Below are 14,977 nucleotides of genomic sequence, written 5' to 3'. Positions count from 1 at the left end.
GGTAGCCGAACGTCGGACGGCAGTGGACTCGGCGCATCCAGTGCCCGACTTCGTTTTCATAAGCATGCATGCTCTTGTCTATATAGGAATGCATGTCGCGTCTCACGAGGTCACAAAACGTCATAAGCTTGAGCATCATGCTACAAGCGGTCGGATTTGTTGACACGCGTTCAGAAAGAGATCTTGACATATAATCCCAATACCAGCCATTGCAAATCGGTTTACAGGTCCGCGCTTGATGCATATCTACGCGGAGACGAGTGCTACATTGGGGAGGAGACGGTAGAAAACTATTACTTCAGTTACCATGGAAAGGTAACTAAAGCTCCTGGATACGGTTCCCAAGCTCAACTCAACGCAGCTCAATTTGTAAGGCTCTTCGTGTCACAGTCACGTCGTCGGCTAATATATCATAGATGTCGGCTAATCTAGCATAGATGTCGACTGATGACACAGAAGCCTGCGAGAGGCTGAGCAGTACATTCGAATACATGTCAGCGGTGCAGAATAAGTCCATCTTACGTTTTCGAATATGTATGTGTCATAGCATTACTTATGATACATATTGTATCGGCGAACGGAATCGCGCCAGACCCAGGGCGTGCAATCTTGCGGTCGCATACATCTGCGGGGACGAAACCAAAATGGATGCGCTCGAAAGCTATGGCGAAGGAAGGCACTTTTGCTGCCCACGCACTGGAACTTGCGCTTCAGCATTTCCACTTTGACATGGCGACAGTGGGAAAAATTTAGGCTCGAGTTCAAATGCGCACAACCACAAGTAGTGCTCAACTGAAACGTAATACCAAGCTAACCATCTTGAAAATCGCCTATTATTTGCAGTCTCGATAGATTTTACACTTTGCTTCATTACGAGGCGTTTGTTGTCTCAAGTGACGCCAGCTAGGGTCAGGAAAAGCCAACAATTAACTTCAACGTAGCAAATCTATTAATCTTTCAGGTCAACTATCGGAACCTGATGATGCTTGCGATGACTATCAAAGCAGGATAGCTGTTCCTCGTCGTCTTGGAAGCTGTTCTTGCGGGTGTTGGCTGTCATCCTGCGATTCATTGAAACTTTAGGTACGCCGGCATGACACTTATCCAGTGCGCTTCCTCTTCGACCGCCGAGGACCGCCCTCCATGGCTAGCGCAGCCGCATCGGAGGGCCTAGTCACTTGGTGTTCTGTTTCAGCTGCGTTGACCTCAGTAATGGGCAAAGCGGCGTGGCGCGCGTGGCCTGTTTATGGGGGGTGCCACTATTCCGGATACGGCAGCAGCGACTTTGAGATTACAAGATTTCAAGTTTTGGTCTTCGGTTAAAAATGCTAATCTTGTTAGCTAGCAGGCAAGACATCGACTAACAACGTCCTTAGGCCAAATGAGTAGTGTTGAAGAGCCGGTTTCCAGTATCAGTAGTTTTGGTTCCAGTAAACTTGTTACTTGAGACTCGCAGGGCTACTAGTCTGACCCGATGTTGCTCTAGCATCGCTCGGAACGCATGACCATCGGCTACTGCTTCCTCCTGAACGACTCCTGCCACAACTATAATGTTCAAGAGATCTTGTTTAAGCCGGATGACATGATGTAGGAAATCCATGACACTTTTGCCGCTGTTGACCACTGAATCGACAAGAATCAGATTTTTTTTGTTCTCCAGATGATAGTCCTTGATGTTTTCTGGATTGAAGGCATGCAAAAACATGGCTTTCGGAAATACCTCATTGATGCCGAAGGCCATGGGCTCCCCCCCTCGCATAAGCGCTATGATCGCAGTTTGGAATTCATGGGCGAGGCGGAACCCAGTAGTTTGGTGGCCTTGCACATGTGGTAGGTTGAACTCTTCAAGGCCAATGATTTCTGCGAGAAATCGGAGCGCCAAAAACTTGCCAGTTTTCAGATGGGCCTTTCTCAGCGCGATCCCGGTGACAGAGGCATCACGAGTCGAAGACATGAGAAGTTTTGCTGCAGCGGTGTCTGTCGCATGGACCACGGTACAGCTGTCGGTCGACACTGACTTGGATACCACGGTAGTTGTCCTTACCCCGCGGGAGTTCAAGACTGCTTCGACAAAAGCGGAATCAGAGAACGCCAGTAGCGGTAGTCTCGTGGTGTTTAACCGTGGAGCGACGTGTGGCGGGAGAAGCACTTGGTGAGGACAGAATGCACGGTTGTCGATGGCCTCGCGAAGGGCATCTTCCATACTGCGACTTCGATTCCGCATATCGCCAGAGACAATGACAGGCTTGTCAGCTGCCTCCAGCATCGGCAAGTCAAGTGGGCTATCTCCGAACACCCACACATGGAGGCCATATTGCTTTCGAAGACTCGTAACAACCTGTGCCTTAATCTGTGGGGTGACGACAACCTCGTCCAGAATTCTGCCACCACCAACCACTTTGATGCTATCTCCAAAGCCAACGTTTTCCAGCACCATTTGCCAGACGCGCCGAATTCCACAGGTCAGTACAACAACCCGTACGTGGCCGTGGCTGCAAACCAGTTTGAATAGAGTGATGAACTCAGGATGTACCGTGATAGAAGATGCAAGTCTCTCGCAAAGAGTCTCAAAGTCTGCATCGTTGGCAGCTTCTTCGTATAAAAGCGTTGCTTGGCGAAATGCAGCCTCGGAATAGCCGAACGGACTACTAAAGAGCATCTTCAGCGGGCATGTATCTAGCAATTCTTGACCAGAGCCATTGACAGCCTGCCAAAACATGGAACCAGCATCTTCGCCCGCCAGAGTCTTGTCTGCATCAACAACTAACACAGTCTCTGTGCGCTCATCAGCAACAAGTGCAGTCATGACTTTGGTGGCAACGAGAGCGAAGTTGCAGCTGCCGTTTGTCCGCTCAAAGTGGCGCACCAACTTCAAAGTAAAAGAAAGTGGGTCGCTATGCTGTGGAACAGTTGAGAACAAGATGCACTGCTCTCTACAGAGACGGCGGAGCTGGTCGATCTCGGCTTGCTGCCACTGCTGCAGGTGTGCGGCGGACACTGGCGGGCGTTGGCGGTGCGTGTCACTCAGCCGACGGTCCAGCATGGCAGGGGCAGCTACATCCAAATAGATGATGTGAGTATAGACTCGAAAGTCGCTGGCAGTGGCGACAACGTTGCCATCCATTTCATCTTCTGGCCAGAACATGTAATGGCCGACAACCAAAGCAGTGCAGTTGTGTGTCAAGCAGTCTGTTGCAACGCTGGTAATTGCCTGCTCCCGCACCTGGCGTTTCTCTACTTCACTGAGTTTCGCAAAAGCGGCGAGACCTCCGGTCACGATGGTGGATATCAACTCGGATCCTTCGTAAAAGAGAAAGGTTTTGTGGTTAACGTGAAGCTTTATCTGGTTCAGCAAGGTGGACTTTCCAGATCCTGGAAGTCCATACAAGCCGATGACCATCGGTTTTCTACCGAAAACTGAATCAGATCCGTTCTCAGTTGAGACAGTACCGGTAGACGTAGGTGTTTGAGTGGTTGGAGCCATGTTACTAGTATTTTGCGCACAATAGCAGAGGAGAATTGCGCGAGCGCTGTGCAGAGGCAAGTGATAGTTCAAGCGAGCATGCAGTAGGAACATGTAGCTTTGTCTGTTTATAAGGACTGAAAGGGTGAGAAGCAGCGAGTTCGGCGTCCTTGCCACTGGCCACCCCCGCATGACAGTGTCGAGGTGCAGTAGTGGCAAGCCCAACGTTCACGCAATGAATCAAGGGAGAAGGGGCCAGAATTGTCTCAGCCGAAAGCATGCTTGTTCAAATCTAGAGTGATTCAGACCATGGCGAAGAGCAACCTCTTTGATCTTTTTCTCCTTGGTTGGATTGATCACTTCCCGCACCCCGCTGGCATTTGCCAAACCGCAAGCCTTAGCAGCCACGCGATAAAACAGCCACCTTGAGGTGTATTTGGGAATCATGTAGGCGTAAATGAGACCGTGTGGTATCGGTTTGAATGGCGGTACACTCTGAAGCGGGTAGCCGTCATGTATGGCACGACTAAGGATGTAAAAGACATCGGCAGTCTCGCTCAGTTTCTGCACCCAGGTCAGAGCCGCGCGACGTTCCAGTAGCTCCTCGCGTAAACGCTCTCGATACCAGGCGGGGCTTTGCCCCGGAAGTTGCAAGAATCTATGCCATAGAAAAAGTAGCGGCCTTGACATTGTAGACCGAACTGCAATGAATTCGTCTGCACGGCAAATCTGCTGCGTGTCTAGTCACGGGCAAGGTTGGGCGGTTCATCTCTGTATCAAGATACGCGCTATCTTGTAATTGCCTCAGGTCCGAATTGTAGATTGATTGTGTAGTAAACATGTCCAATAACTAGGGAGCTGATAGGGGGGAGCTGATGGGGCCACGGGTACGTACTCGTGGCCCCCTTGTCCAGCTACTACGGACCCATTCTAATGGCTAAACTTCGGCCACAGCTTTTTGCACGGTTTGTAGCGCCGAAATTCAGACTGTGTGGTGAGATATTGCACAGAGTGTGTGGGTAAAACACAGCCAACAAACCAGAGCAACCTACCAATCCATTCACCCGTCAACCCGCCCCATCACAAACTGCAAGCCAACCCAACACTACTGCGACATGAGTCATACTAAAAGTATGTGCGTCGCACTGCTGATCGGCAATGCGGTCGATTTTCCAACAGCTCAGAGGCAATCATGCTTGTGTTTTATATCTGGTACACTGCAAATACCAATGATTTCACGCTACTGATCAGCAATCGAGACAACGATGCGTACGGCTTTTGGGAGCGTCACGCGGCACCATAGAGCGGTCAGATACGGAAACCTACCGAGCTACAATGTCGAGTCGTGAGGACTCATGGCGCAGGCGTTGTCGGTGGTGTGCATCTCCCGGTTGAAAACCGGCCCTTGGGTGCTGTCGTGCCGTCTGTCATGACGGGCTCGATTGCGTCACGCAATACAACACCGCATGAGTCCGAATGCGAAAAGCACAGCGGTGTTGGCCCCAACGTTTCCGCCACAGGACCGTCGCAATATTCCCTGTCTCATGCGTTCGAGTCAATCGACGTTATTGAGTTTATCGATGCTTTCCGTAATGGAGACTAGATAACGTCGCTGATTCCTGTCGCCATTCATGACTTCCGTAGCTCAAGCATCTCTTCCAAGCTTGACACAGATACCACGTTTTCTCCCTTATATCTTCAATTGACTACTACATACGCGGAGATGAAGTGCGCCCACATTGCCGCTGCTGCCTTTACCCTCTCCGGTACTGTTGATGCTGGTCCGGCGGCTTACGCTGCCTGCCAAGCGGCCTGTGCGACGACGCTCGTGGCGGGGCCAGCTGGTGTTGCACTCTATGCGGGCTGCCAGGCGGCCTGTGCCCCGCTACTCGCGATGCCATGCCCCTAGACTACTAATGTCTGTAAGTTGTGTCGATCTCGTGACAGCACTTATGCTAAGTCTACCCTCTGTTACACAAACGATGTCGTGAGTACTCTGATTGGCATCAACAACAAGACTGACCAAGTGCTATGTCGGTCATGATTCTCTCCAGCCGAAGACCGGGACCTCCGGATACCGAAGGTTTACGGCTCGAAATACAACGAGCGCAGCAATGGAGTTCAAACACTCCACTTAGTGAATGAAACAAATGATTAAAATACTCTGGTTGGCATGGAAAACACAGGATGTTTCTATGAACCTCTAGTGCAGTCTCCAATACAGATTATCTTTAACTCCCATCATAAGTGCATTAGCCCAACCCTCGTCTCATCCAGATTATGAGAGTCGCCGCTCACCCGCTGGACGGCAGCCCCACTCTCAGATGATGGCCGCTACAAATTCCGATACGCAGGACGTCGAAATAGGGTCCACACCAGCTGGATGGGAAAAGAAGCTTCCCCATCGACGCGACTCAGACCCGCAACTATGGAAAAGTACACACGACAGATGTTACGTTATGTGAGGCAGTTAGCTGTCATCGATTCCGTTGTTCCTTTTTTTCTTTCTTCACGCTCTTAAAGAGAGACCCTGAGCTTTTATACGTAGGGCCTTCATCTACATGCTACAATCTGTGTGAAACACAGATTGACCATCCGTAACACTCCTGTGACAGGTACCACGCAGGTTCACTCTCCCATGTTCAGCGATCAGAGGCAGAGCTATCTGACAACAGACGGCCAACCGGTCCCCTCGAAGAGCGAGTCCGTCTTGCTGTTGAAGCTTACTAGCAAGACTCAGCTGGCGCACATAAAGCTGCAGCGCTGTACGACGTGTCTCGGTCAACAGTATTAGTCGCCCCCGCGGTGTTCCACCCATGTGAGGAATCAGTTCACCCAAGTCCACAAGTGGTTGTCGTGGATGGAATTGACAGCTTACTCACCAGCGCTGTCGTGAGTTGAGTCCACGACGGCTTCTCGTGGGTTGATGGCCACAAAATTGAGGACCCATGCCGACGCCGTCTCCACATCGATTTCCTAATTGAGTAATTTTGCAGCTATCGTGAAACCGCTTACCCCGCCTCATCCTCGAAACTCCTGCCCAAGCCCCACTGATACAGCCCTATCCAGTACTTATATTGTCAACATCCTTGATTGTTCCCGCGCATAGCCATGAGCGTAAGATTTGGATAAGTCCAATTGTTCCTGCATCCATCCTGTTCCGCAGCGGAGTAGCCATTCCGAGAACAGCCTCTCGCACTCTGGGTTCATGGCCGGCACTGTCATCACATCAAGTGCAATCCGAGACAGCTTAGGGTACTGGAATCTCTTCAGGTGCCAAAACTCCACCGGGTCAGCCACGTCTCTGTCCAGCTCCGACATGCTGGTTTGCCAGCGTGCGTATTCATCTGCTCCGGCAGTGGGTGCATTGTTTTGCTGGTGTCTATTACGGTATCTATCAAATGAGGACAGCACAGTCTTCTGGTTTTGTAGCGCTGGCCCATTGGCAGTGGCTGCGTCTGTGATTTTTAGGTTACTGTATTCATTGCTCCAGAGCTGCTGCACAATCTGCTTCGCTTCTTCAACCCATTCCGGTTGGTGCCGGCCCCAAATCTCGTCAAAATAAGTCCATCGCAGCCCAGGATGCAAAGCAGCGGCAGCGTAGTAGACCGGTGTATCTCTCAAGGTATTGTAGTACTTGTCCAGCTTCATCCAGCCGAGATTGATGTTAATGCCAAAATGCTCCGGCTCGGGATGCGTCTCGATCTGCGACTTTGCGTCATCCAGCTTGCTCAGAAGGAACTCAAATGCCTCTAGCACGTCAGTCATCGAACCGAAGGGCTCGCGTATAGCGGAGGCGCGACAAGGTGGCTGCCCATTGCCCTGGAGCGCTTGTACAGCCACGTGAAAGTCCGAGAGAATCTCGTCAAAAGCCCTGAGCACCGCCCAATCGTTCTCGGTGAGGAAGTTTGACTCCTCAAGACAAGAGAAAACCCCCGGCCTACCTCTCTTCTCCGGCCATCTCGGAAGATTCTCTTTGCTTTGGGAATAAACTCTTCATAGAAAGGCTGCAGTCGCAACGGTCGTTTGGTCATGTAGTATTGGGATAGCCATCTGGTATCGTTGTCAATAGCCCCGTTGTTTCCCAACTTCAGCGTCGTCAGCTGCCGCATACGAGTCTTGTTGGATCCAACCGATGGACCCAAATGGCAAAGCTCACGACTTTGCCGACGGGGCCTCTTCGCATCCACGTGTCGTGCGCTGCCCTTGCCAGGGCTTAGTCCTTGGCGACGATGTCCTCAAACGCCTCGACATCTTTTCCAAACAGAATGGACTTCATAACGAGGTTGAGAATGTGGCCAACGCATCGAACGCGCCGTCCCGCCGGATCGAAGTGCAGCTCTGGCGCGATCTCGCGCATCGTCGTATCGTTATTCGCTGCATAATCGAGGGTGAAGCAACCCACTTTGTCCTCGACGCCGAAGGAGTGAACAATGTCGAGGATCTCAGCAGCGATATTTTCGCCGAAGCGTCGTTCCACCAGCTCCGGAATGCCCCCGACCCCGCATGATTGGGCAAACTAGAAAAAACGGTTATCCTCTACGATGAGATAATTGACCAAGGACATCTATTCGACCTGCCCACCTTATACAAATTCGACATACCCATACTCATGAGCGGCACGCGCAAGAGCCCTTCCTACATCTACATTGGTACCCCACCTTTGTAGAGAGTAAAATTCAGCAACGCGTCGCACAAGCAGAAGAAAGCAGCATCCAGCGATTCCTTCAGCGCTCCTGCGCCGGTCGCAGGCGTGGACGATTGGTCAATCGCCATTGCCCGCGGCTGCGCAAGGGGCCGCCGACACTTTCCGGACGGCTTCCACCATGATGCACAGGAGGAGCTCATGAGAGGCGCCACTCCAGTAACAACTCGCCCCTTTTTGCCCAGCAGCAGCCCAGTGCGACGCCCGACAAGCGCCACCAGTGGCCGCCAACGCCGGCACCTCAGGAAAGACACCAACCCTAACGCCAATTACTACGGGATTCTCGCCGACGAAGAAGCCGACGAAGATGAACTTGTCGACACGCTCGACGCCCTAGACCTAGAATCCGAGACACGCAAAATTATCGCCAGGGAGAAGGAACGCATGTCAACCCGAGCCGATGTACTACGCACTTTTGCGGAATCCATCGCCGCGTGCGCAAGAAAATTCGACCGCGGATACGCCCACGCCGTCGCCAACGACTTCACGAAGTCCCTGCTTCACCACTGGAATCAGTTCCTCCACTCCGGAGACACTGCAGGTTACAGCCAGGATCCTCCGCCGATAAACTTACCAGTCAGAGATAAGCCAGCAGCGGCTAGGCCGCCAATCGACAACCAGTTGCCCCGCCCAAAGGCAGTAAGCTTCGCAGACGTCACTCAAGCGGCGGCGCGCCAAGCCCCGGGCGACGTGCACATCGCTCCTGCCCGCAGGCAGCCCGTTGCCGCCAGCAACTACACAGACCGCCGAATTCTGCTTCGCCTCAAGGAGGGATCTAGCTTCTTCGAGAAGAAACCCTTCCAAATTCGAACCGCCATTTTTGAGAAGCTTACGCTAGGTGCTAACGATGTCCAGAACATCACCAAGACAAATACAGGTTGGTCGGTCGTAGCACGCAACAAGGAGATCCAAAAGAAGATACTGGAATCACAAGAGCAATGGGGACCAAATGTGGACCTTACCGTAGCAGAGAAGCAAGTAACATGGTTCACATACCTTATCAAAGATTTTCCGAGTGAATTGCGCTCATATGATGAGACCATACTTGACTTCAACGCAACTATCAGCGAAGAAATCGTAGCCCAGACCGGCCAAACTCCTGTGCGGTGGCGCCGCTCAGTCAAACCCAGCAGTGACCCAACGAAGACAACTCTGATTATATCGTTCGAAAAGCCCGTACAGGGCACCTTTAGACTCCTCGGCCTGGGCGCGTATTCGTTCCTCATGACGAAGCCCCGACGACTCGTGCAATGCCAGAACTGCTGGCAATTCCACCCACCTGTGCAGTGCACAGCGACGAAAACATGCAGAACCTGCGGCGTCAGCCAAACCGAGCACGACACTCAAAACTGCCAAGCAACACCAAGATGCGCCAACTGCGATGGCCCCCACCACGCACACTTCGGGCAATGCTACGCACGACCGAAGAAAGTTGGGGACACTTTCCACAAACTCTCGAAGTCGCAGAGAACCCACGCCAGGAAACTCGGAGCCGATGACTACAGACGACAGAACATGGAAATGATGGCCCAGTCACTTGACAACCCGCAAGCGCGCAACGAAGCCACGATGAACACCACCACAGACGAAGTCGACACAGAGATGGCAGACACAACCGAAGCGAACGCCACCACGACACCACAGGAGGACTGCCTCCCCGCTTTCGGAGAAGACGAGAATTTGGGAGACACAGAACAAGAACAACTACAGAACAACGAAGGGGTTCAGGAGAAAGATGCTGAACCAGGAAGGGCTGACGAGGTACCGGATAGCCAAGAACAACTAGAAGGAGGAGGAAATGAAGTCGAAAACAGTGCTGGGCACGAAGCAGCTGAAGGAGGAGGAGAAGGCGTGAGCGACCACAGCGAGGATGAGAACGACGCGAACAATAGCGGTGACGACGACGTGGTCGCTCCTGCACAACAGAACCACCAACAGCAGCAGCTGGCTACCAACCAGAGGAGCATCGTGCGCACCGCAACCATACATAGAATGGGAGTCCCAGCGACAAAAGGGTCCAGGGTACAGATTGCATCAAGGCCTACGCTCTTGAAAAAGAGGTACATCAGCGCAGATCTAGCTCGACAAATCATCCCTTCCGAGACCACAAACCCCTCCAGTGATGCACCGGCCGAACAAGAGATCTTCGTTCAAACTTCCCCCCGGCACTCTCCCCCGAGCAGCCCCCCGCAGGAAGCTCGGCGACGAGAACAATCGCCACCGAAACGACGAATGGTGACTCGATCCACACATGAGTAACAAAAGACGAGCTGAACCCCAACCAGTGACCATCAAAATCTTTCAGGCAAACGTGGACAAGGGAAAAGAAGCACATAGCGCCGCCCTCCAGCTCGCGTTCCTGGAGGGCTACAGCGTAGTGATCCTTCAAGAACCAAACACGTCCTACAACAAGAAGAAAGAGCTCTGTCGAACTCAGTACCACCCGGGCTTTCTTTGCTTTAGCGCGGTCGACTTTTGGTATAACAACGACACGCGCCCACGTGTGATGACATATGTCAAAATCGATCGCAAGATCCAAGCAGAACAGATTACACCACCAAAGCACCGAGACCTTCTGTGGGTTAGGGTCAACGGGATAACCATCCTCAACCTCTACAACAGGCCAGAGGTGGAGAGTACACTGCGAGTCCTCGAAGAATGGGCTCCACCAGGGAACTGCATTGTGGCCGGCGACATGAACGCCTTCCATACCTCCTGGCAGGCAGACCGGCCAGCCTCGCAAGATGGGAATCGCATTCATGAATGGACCGAAAAACATGACCTACACCTGCTGAATGAGCCTGACGAAGCAACAACCATGACCAAACGCAGAGCAAGAAGCAGCACAATCGACCTAGTCTTTTCAAACATACCAGAAGCGTCCGCCACGGTGGAAGTTCACCTCACGACAGGGCCTTTTCACTACACCATTGGTATTGAGATCCCAAATAGGGAACCGGCCCAGACTACACCAGGGAAGGTCAGAGTAACAACACCAGATGAGATCAAAGCTTTTGGAGACCATGTAGGCATGGCGGTGAAGTCACTACCAATCCACATAGACTCAGAAGCTCAGATCGAGGACATGGCCAGACGGCTCCAAGAGATCCTCCAGAGCTCTGCCAGGGTATGTGGCAGGGTCAGTCGCGGTCGCCGCGCACGAAGCTCTCCATGGTCGAACCAGGAGTGCAAAGACGCGCACGACGACCTTCGTATTACACGACGCATCTACAAGAACCAAAGAGGAGAGGACGTGCAACGGGCCAGGGTCAAATTCTGCCGCACCCTAAGACGCACAAGACAGAAGTTCTGGCGTGATACAATCAACGAAGTGACTACGGCGGAAGGCGTTTACAAACTTACCAGGTGGATGAAACCAAGACAACGTCTTCAGCCCCCGCCGCTCCAGGTGGGCGATACGACTTACTCTACTGACATAGAGAAGGCCATGGCGCTACGGAAAGAGAAACTGGAACGCCGCGACGCGTCAGACGACATCGCCAACGGATGGCAACCAGCTGTCAGTCCCCCCCAAAGAGATTCCATTCGCGAGAACCATCTCGACCAAGGAGGTGGAGACGGCTGTCTTACACACCGGGAACACAACGCCCGGCTCAGACGGAATTACGACCAGGATGCTGCAGGCAGCTTCGCCGCATATTGCCCGACCCGTCACGAGACTATACAATGCTTGCCTACGACTCGGTCATCATCCCAGCGTCTTCAAGACTGCAGAGGTTGTCATGATACCGAAGCTTAACAAGCGGGACCTCAGCAAGGTGTCTACATGGCGACCAATATCACTCCTGTCCTGCCTCAGCAAAGGCTTAGAACGGGTGATTGCAAGAAGAATGGCATACGCTGCCATGAAATATGGTATCCTTCATCCGAACCAGGCTGGTGCGCTGCCGAAGCGGTCCGCTGTAGACATCGTGGTTTCCCTAATATACGACATCGAGAAAGCACTCGCCGCCGGCCAGGTGGCAACTCTAGTCACGGAAGACGTTATGGGCGCCTTCGACGCCATCCTTCGCAATCGCATGATCCTTTGCCTACGACGACAGGGATGGCCGGACTTCTTGATCCGGTGGATAGCCAGCTTCCTGCTAGACAGACTAGCCAGCGTGCGTTTTCAAGACGCGACCACACCAAGCGCGAGACTGCGGTGCGGCCTGCCCCAAGGCTCCCCGATCTCACCGATACTATATGTCCTGATCACAGCGGCGATCTACTTTCTCTCGGGCGCAAGCCAGAGATACGGATACGCAGACGACACAGCGATGCTCTTCGTCGGAGACTCGCTGGAGGACACAGCGAAGCAAGCGAATGAGGCAATCGCGGCCATGGAGACCTGGGGAAGAGGCGAGGCGATCCACTTTGACCCGGAAAAGACAGAAATCATGCCTTTTTCTAGACGCAAGGCAGATCACAGCCTATCTCCCATCATCTACCACGGCGACAAGGAGATACGGGCATCCACATCTATGCGATGGCTCGGCATCTGGCTAGACAAAAAACTCACCTTCAACCACCACGTCAGTGAGTGGACGCAGAAGGCTCGCAGAGTGATTAATCAACTCCGAGCCATGAACAATACCGTGCGAGGCATGGCAGCAACCGCCGCCCGTCGTGCAGCATGGGCCGTGGCTATGCCGACCCTATTCCATGGATTGGATGCGTGGTTACCTGGTTTGGATACAGGCAGCTCACACCTCAAAAGAAACCACATCTCCAAAACGAACCTAGGCAAGATACAGCGTGTACTGAAACTTGCATGCAAGACGATCCTACCCATGTGGAAGACAACGCCACTAGAACTTCTCTGGAAAGAAGCCGGTATCCCACCCGCGAGCGTCCTCCTCCGACATATCCAGGAACGCATCGCGGTCCGCTATGCTACACTGGACAAAGCACACCCAATCAGCAAACGGCTGCGGCAGTCGCAGAGAGAAATCGAGCTAAATGAGAAACCACTCATCGCAGAACGAATGGCACTCAGGCACTCGAGGCTCCTGCGGACCGCATCCCGCACTTCCAAGGTTGAGCGACCAAGACTCATCCCACAGAGGTTCTCTGATAACATACAAGTAGAAGGGCCTGCAGAGAGGCTCGCCAAAGACAAGGCTGTAATAGAATTCGAGCAGTGGCTCGCCGGTCGACCCGCGGGCTATGTAGTCTTCAGTGACGGCTCCAAAACAGACAAGGACACGGCGGGATACGGCTTCGCTGTATTCCACCACGGACAACTTCTGGATTGGGGTTCCGGACAGCTGGGACGTCGAGAAGTATTTGACGCCGAAATACACGGCGCGCTCGCAGGATTGAAAGCGGCCATGCAACAGAACAGCAGCCTCGAGCCGATCACAGTCTGCATGGACAACACGTCCGTGATTGACTGCATCGGAGCGACGGCGGCAGACTCTTCGCAGGTATGCTTCCGAGAATTCCAGAAATTTGGTGACAGACACCCGTACCTGATCTCAGTCAAATGGTCGCCTGGCCACACTGGCATTTTCGGCAACGAACTAGCCGACCAACTTGCGAAACATGGCGCTACGCTCCCCACATATGAACACCTGCCATCTATCGCGTATAGAAAGAGACAGATGAAGAAGCAGATAACAATCGATCACCGAGCCTGGTGGGCATCGGTTGAGAGAACGGAGTACCTGAAGCTTGGACTCAGTGCCGAGCTGAAGAAACTCCTAGAACTCAGCCTTCCCCGCCGCCTGCTCGGCTATCTTCTGACTGCGCGATCACAACACGGCGACTTTGCGGAATACCACGAGAGATTCCACCTAGGACAGGCGACGCTGGAGTGCCCTTGCGGGCGCCAGAAGTCGCCCACCCATCTTTTCTACTGTAGGAAAATCCCTGGCCATCTCCGGGTTCGGCTGAACCCCGACCTAGAGACGGCGATAGGGAAATTCCTCGGTAGATCCTACCAGGTGTACGTACGCATTGCTGACTTCTACTATTCGAAGATCAACAAGCGCATGTAGCACTTTGCATGTGTACAAGCCTGGCGCGCTCTGTACAGTATCCAGCCCGAGTAGTTTGCGCTGCTCGTTAAATCTTCACATCTTTCCTTTGTTTTGGGCGATATACGCCACTGACAGAAGGGCTCCCGCTGGTCCCCGTAGAAAGACCCGGAGACAACAGTTGTTGGCGCGACGCGCCCGCGGTGGCAGCCGCAGGCGCAGATCGCCAGCATCATCGTGATCCCGCTGACGGGTATCGATTCAGACAGATATATGCCATTGGGCGCGAAACTGCTACAGTTGGAGGATGATGGCAGGAAAAGTATTCCAGGGGCAACTAGTGAGAACATGGGCGCGACGCGCCTAGTTGGGGCCCACTTAGAGGGTACGACTGTACATTGATCCGTAGAAGGCTCGATAGCACGTCCAAAAGCCTACACTAGGGCGCAGACGGACGTAATAGTCAAATCAAATCAAATCAAATCAAATCAAATCAAAGCGAAAAATGCAAGTGAACAACATGGCAAAGCAATTTGACACAGTAAGAGCGGTAAACTCACTACGGCCCGCAGAACCTGACAATCATGGTATTAACAAATCTCAGCGCCAGGCTACAACCCGGACGGTACATCGTAAGTAACCATGAAAACACACAATCGCTTTCCTTGGCAGGCAGACGTATTCAATACCAATCAAATCGAATCAATTTAACTAACTTAATACAAGCTATATCAATACAATACAACAGCGCCAATCCTTCAACGAAGCATCTATTGAGGACTCTGTCCCCATCCGTCAATCGGAAATGTCGTTCCCAAGCTGGTGCCG

General features: G+C 52.7%; 4 protein-coding genes across 4 annotated transcripts; 2 read left to right on the top strand and 2 right to left on the bottom strand.

The window, feature by feature from the left end:
* Positions 1 to 1,372: 1,372 nt before the first annotated feature.
* Positions 1,373 to 3,484, bottom strand: V2A60_008744 (uncharacterized protein; the record flags this gene model as incomplete). Its single annotated transcript, XM_083260016.1, has 1 exon — positions 1,373 to 3,484. The coding sequence occupies one exon, from the start codon at positions 3,482 to 3,484 to the stop codon at positions 1,373 to 1,375; it is 2,112 nt and encodes a 703-aa protein (XP_083116142.1).
* Positions 3,485 to 6,535: 3,051 nt separating this feature from the next.
* On the bottom strand, positions 6,536 to 7,231 carry V2A60_008743 (uncharacterized protein; the record flags this gene model as incomplete). Its single annotated transcript, XM_083260015.1, has 1 exon — positions 6,536 to 7,231. The coding sequence occupies one exon, from the start codon at positions 7,229 to 7,231 to the stop codon at positions 6,536 to 6,538; it is 696 nt and encodes a 231-aa protein (XP_083116141.1).
* A 367-nt stretch (positions 7,232 to 7,598) lies between these two features.
* Positions 7,599 to 7,973, top strand: V2A60_008742 (uncharacterized protein; the record flags this gene model as incomplete). The annotated part of the gene is made up of 1 exon (XM_083260014.1): positions 7,599 to 7,973. One exon carries the CDS (start codon positions 7,599 to 7,601, stop codon positions 7,971 to 7,973), a length of 375 nt encoding a protein of 124 aa, XP_083116140.1.
* Positions 7,974 to 8,075: 102 nt separating this feature from the next.
* Positions 8,076 to 14,170, top strand: V2A60_008741 (uncharacterized protein; the record flags this gene model as incomplete). Its single annotated transcript, XM_083260013.1, has 5 exons — positions 8,076 to 8,115; positions 8,215 to 10,403; positions 10,474 to 11,295; positions 11,353 to 11,534; positions 11,614 to 14,170. 5 exons carry the CDS (start codon positions 8,076 to 8,078, stop codon positions 14,168 to 14,170), a joined length of 5,790 nt encoding a protein of 1,929 aa, XP_083116139.1.
* Between the last annotated feature and the right edge of the window lie 807 nt (positions 14,171 to 14,977).

The sequence above is a fragment of the Cordyceps javanica genome, chromosome 6 (genome assembly GCF_051103115.1).
Source record: "Cordyceps javanica chromosome 6, complete sequence".
NCBI classification, from domain to species: Eukaryota; Fungi; Ascomycota; class Sordariomycetes; order Hypocreales; family Cordycipitaceae; genus Cordyceps; species Cordyceps javanica.
The sequence above is the reverse complement of the archived record's forward strand: the minus strand, read 5'-3'. Positions and strand labels throughout refer to the sequence as shown.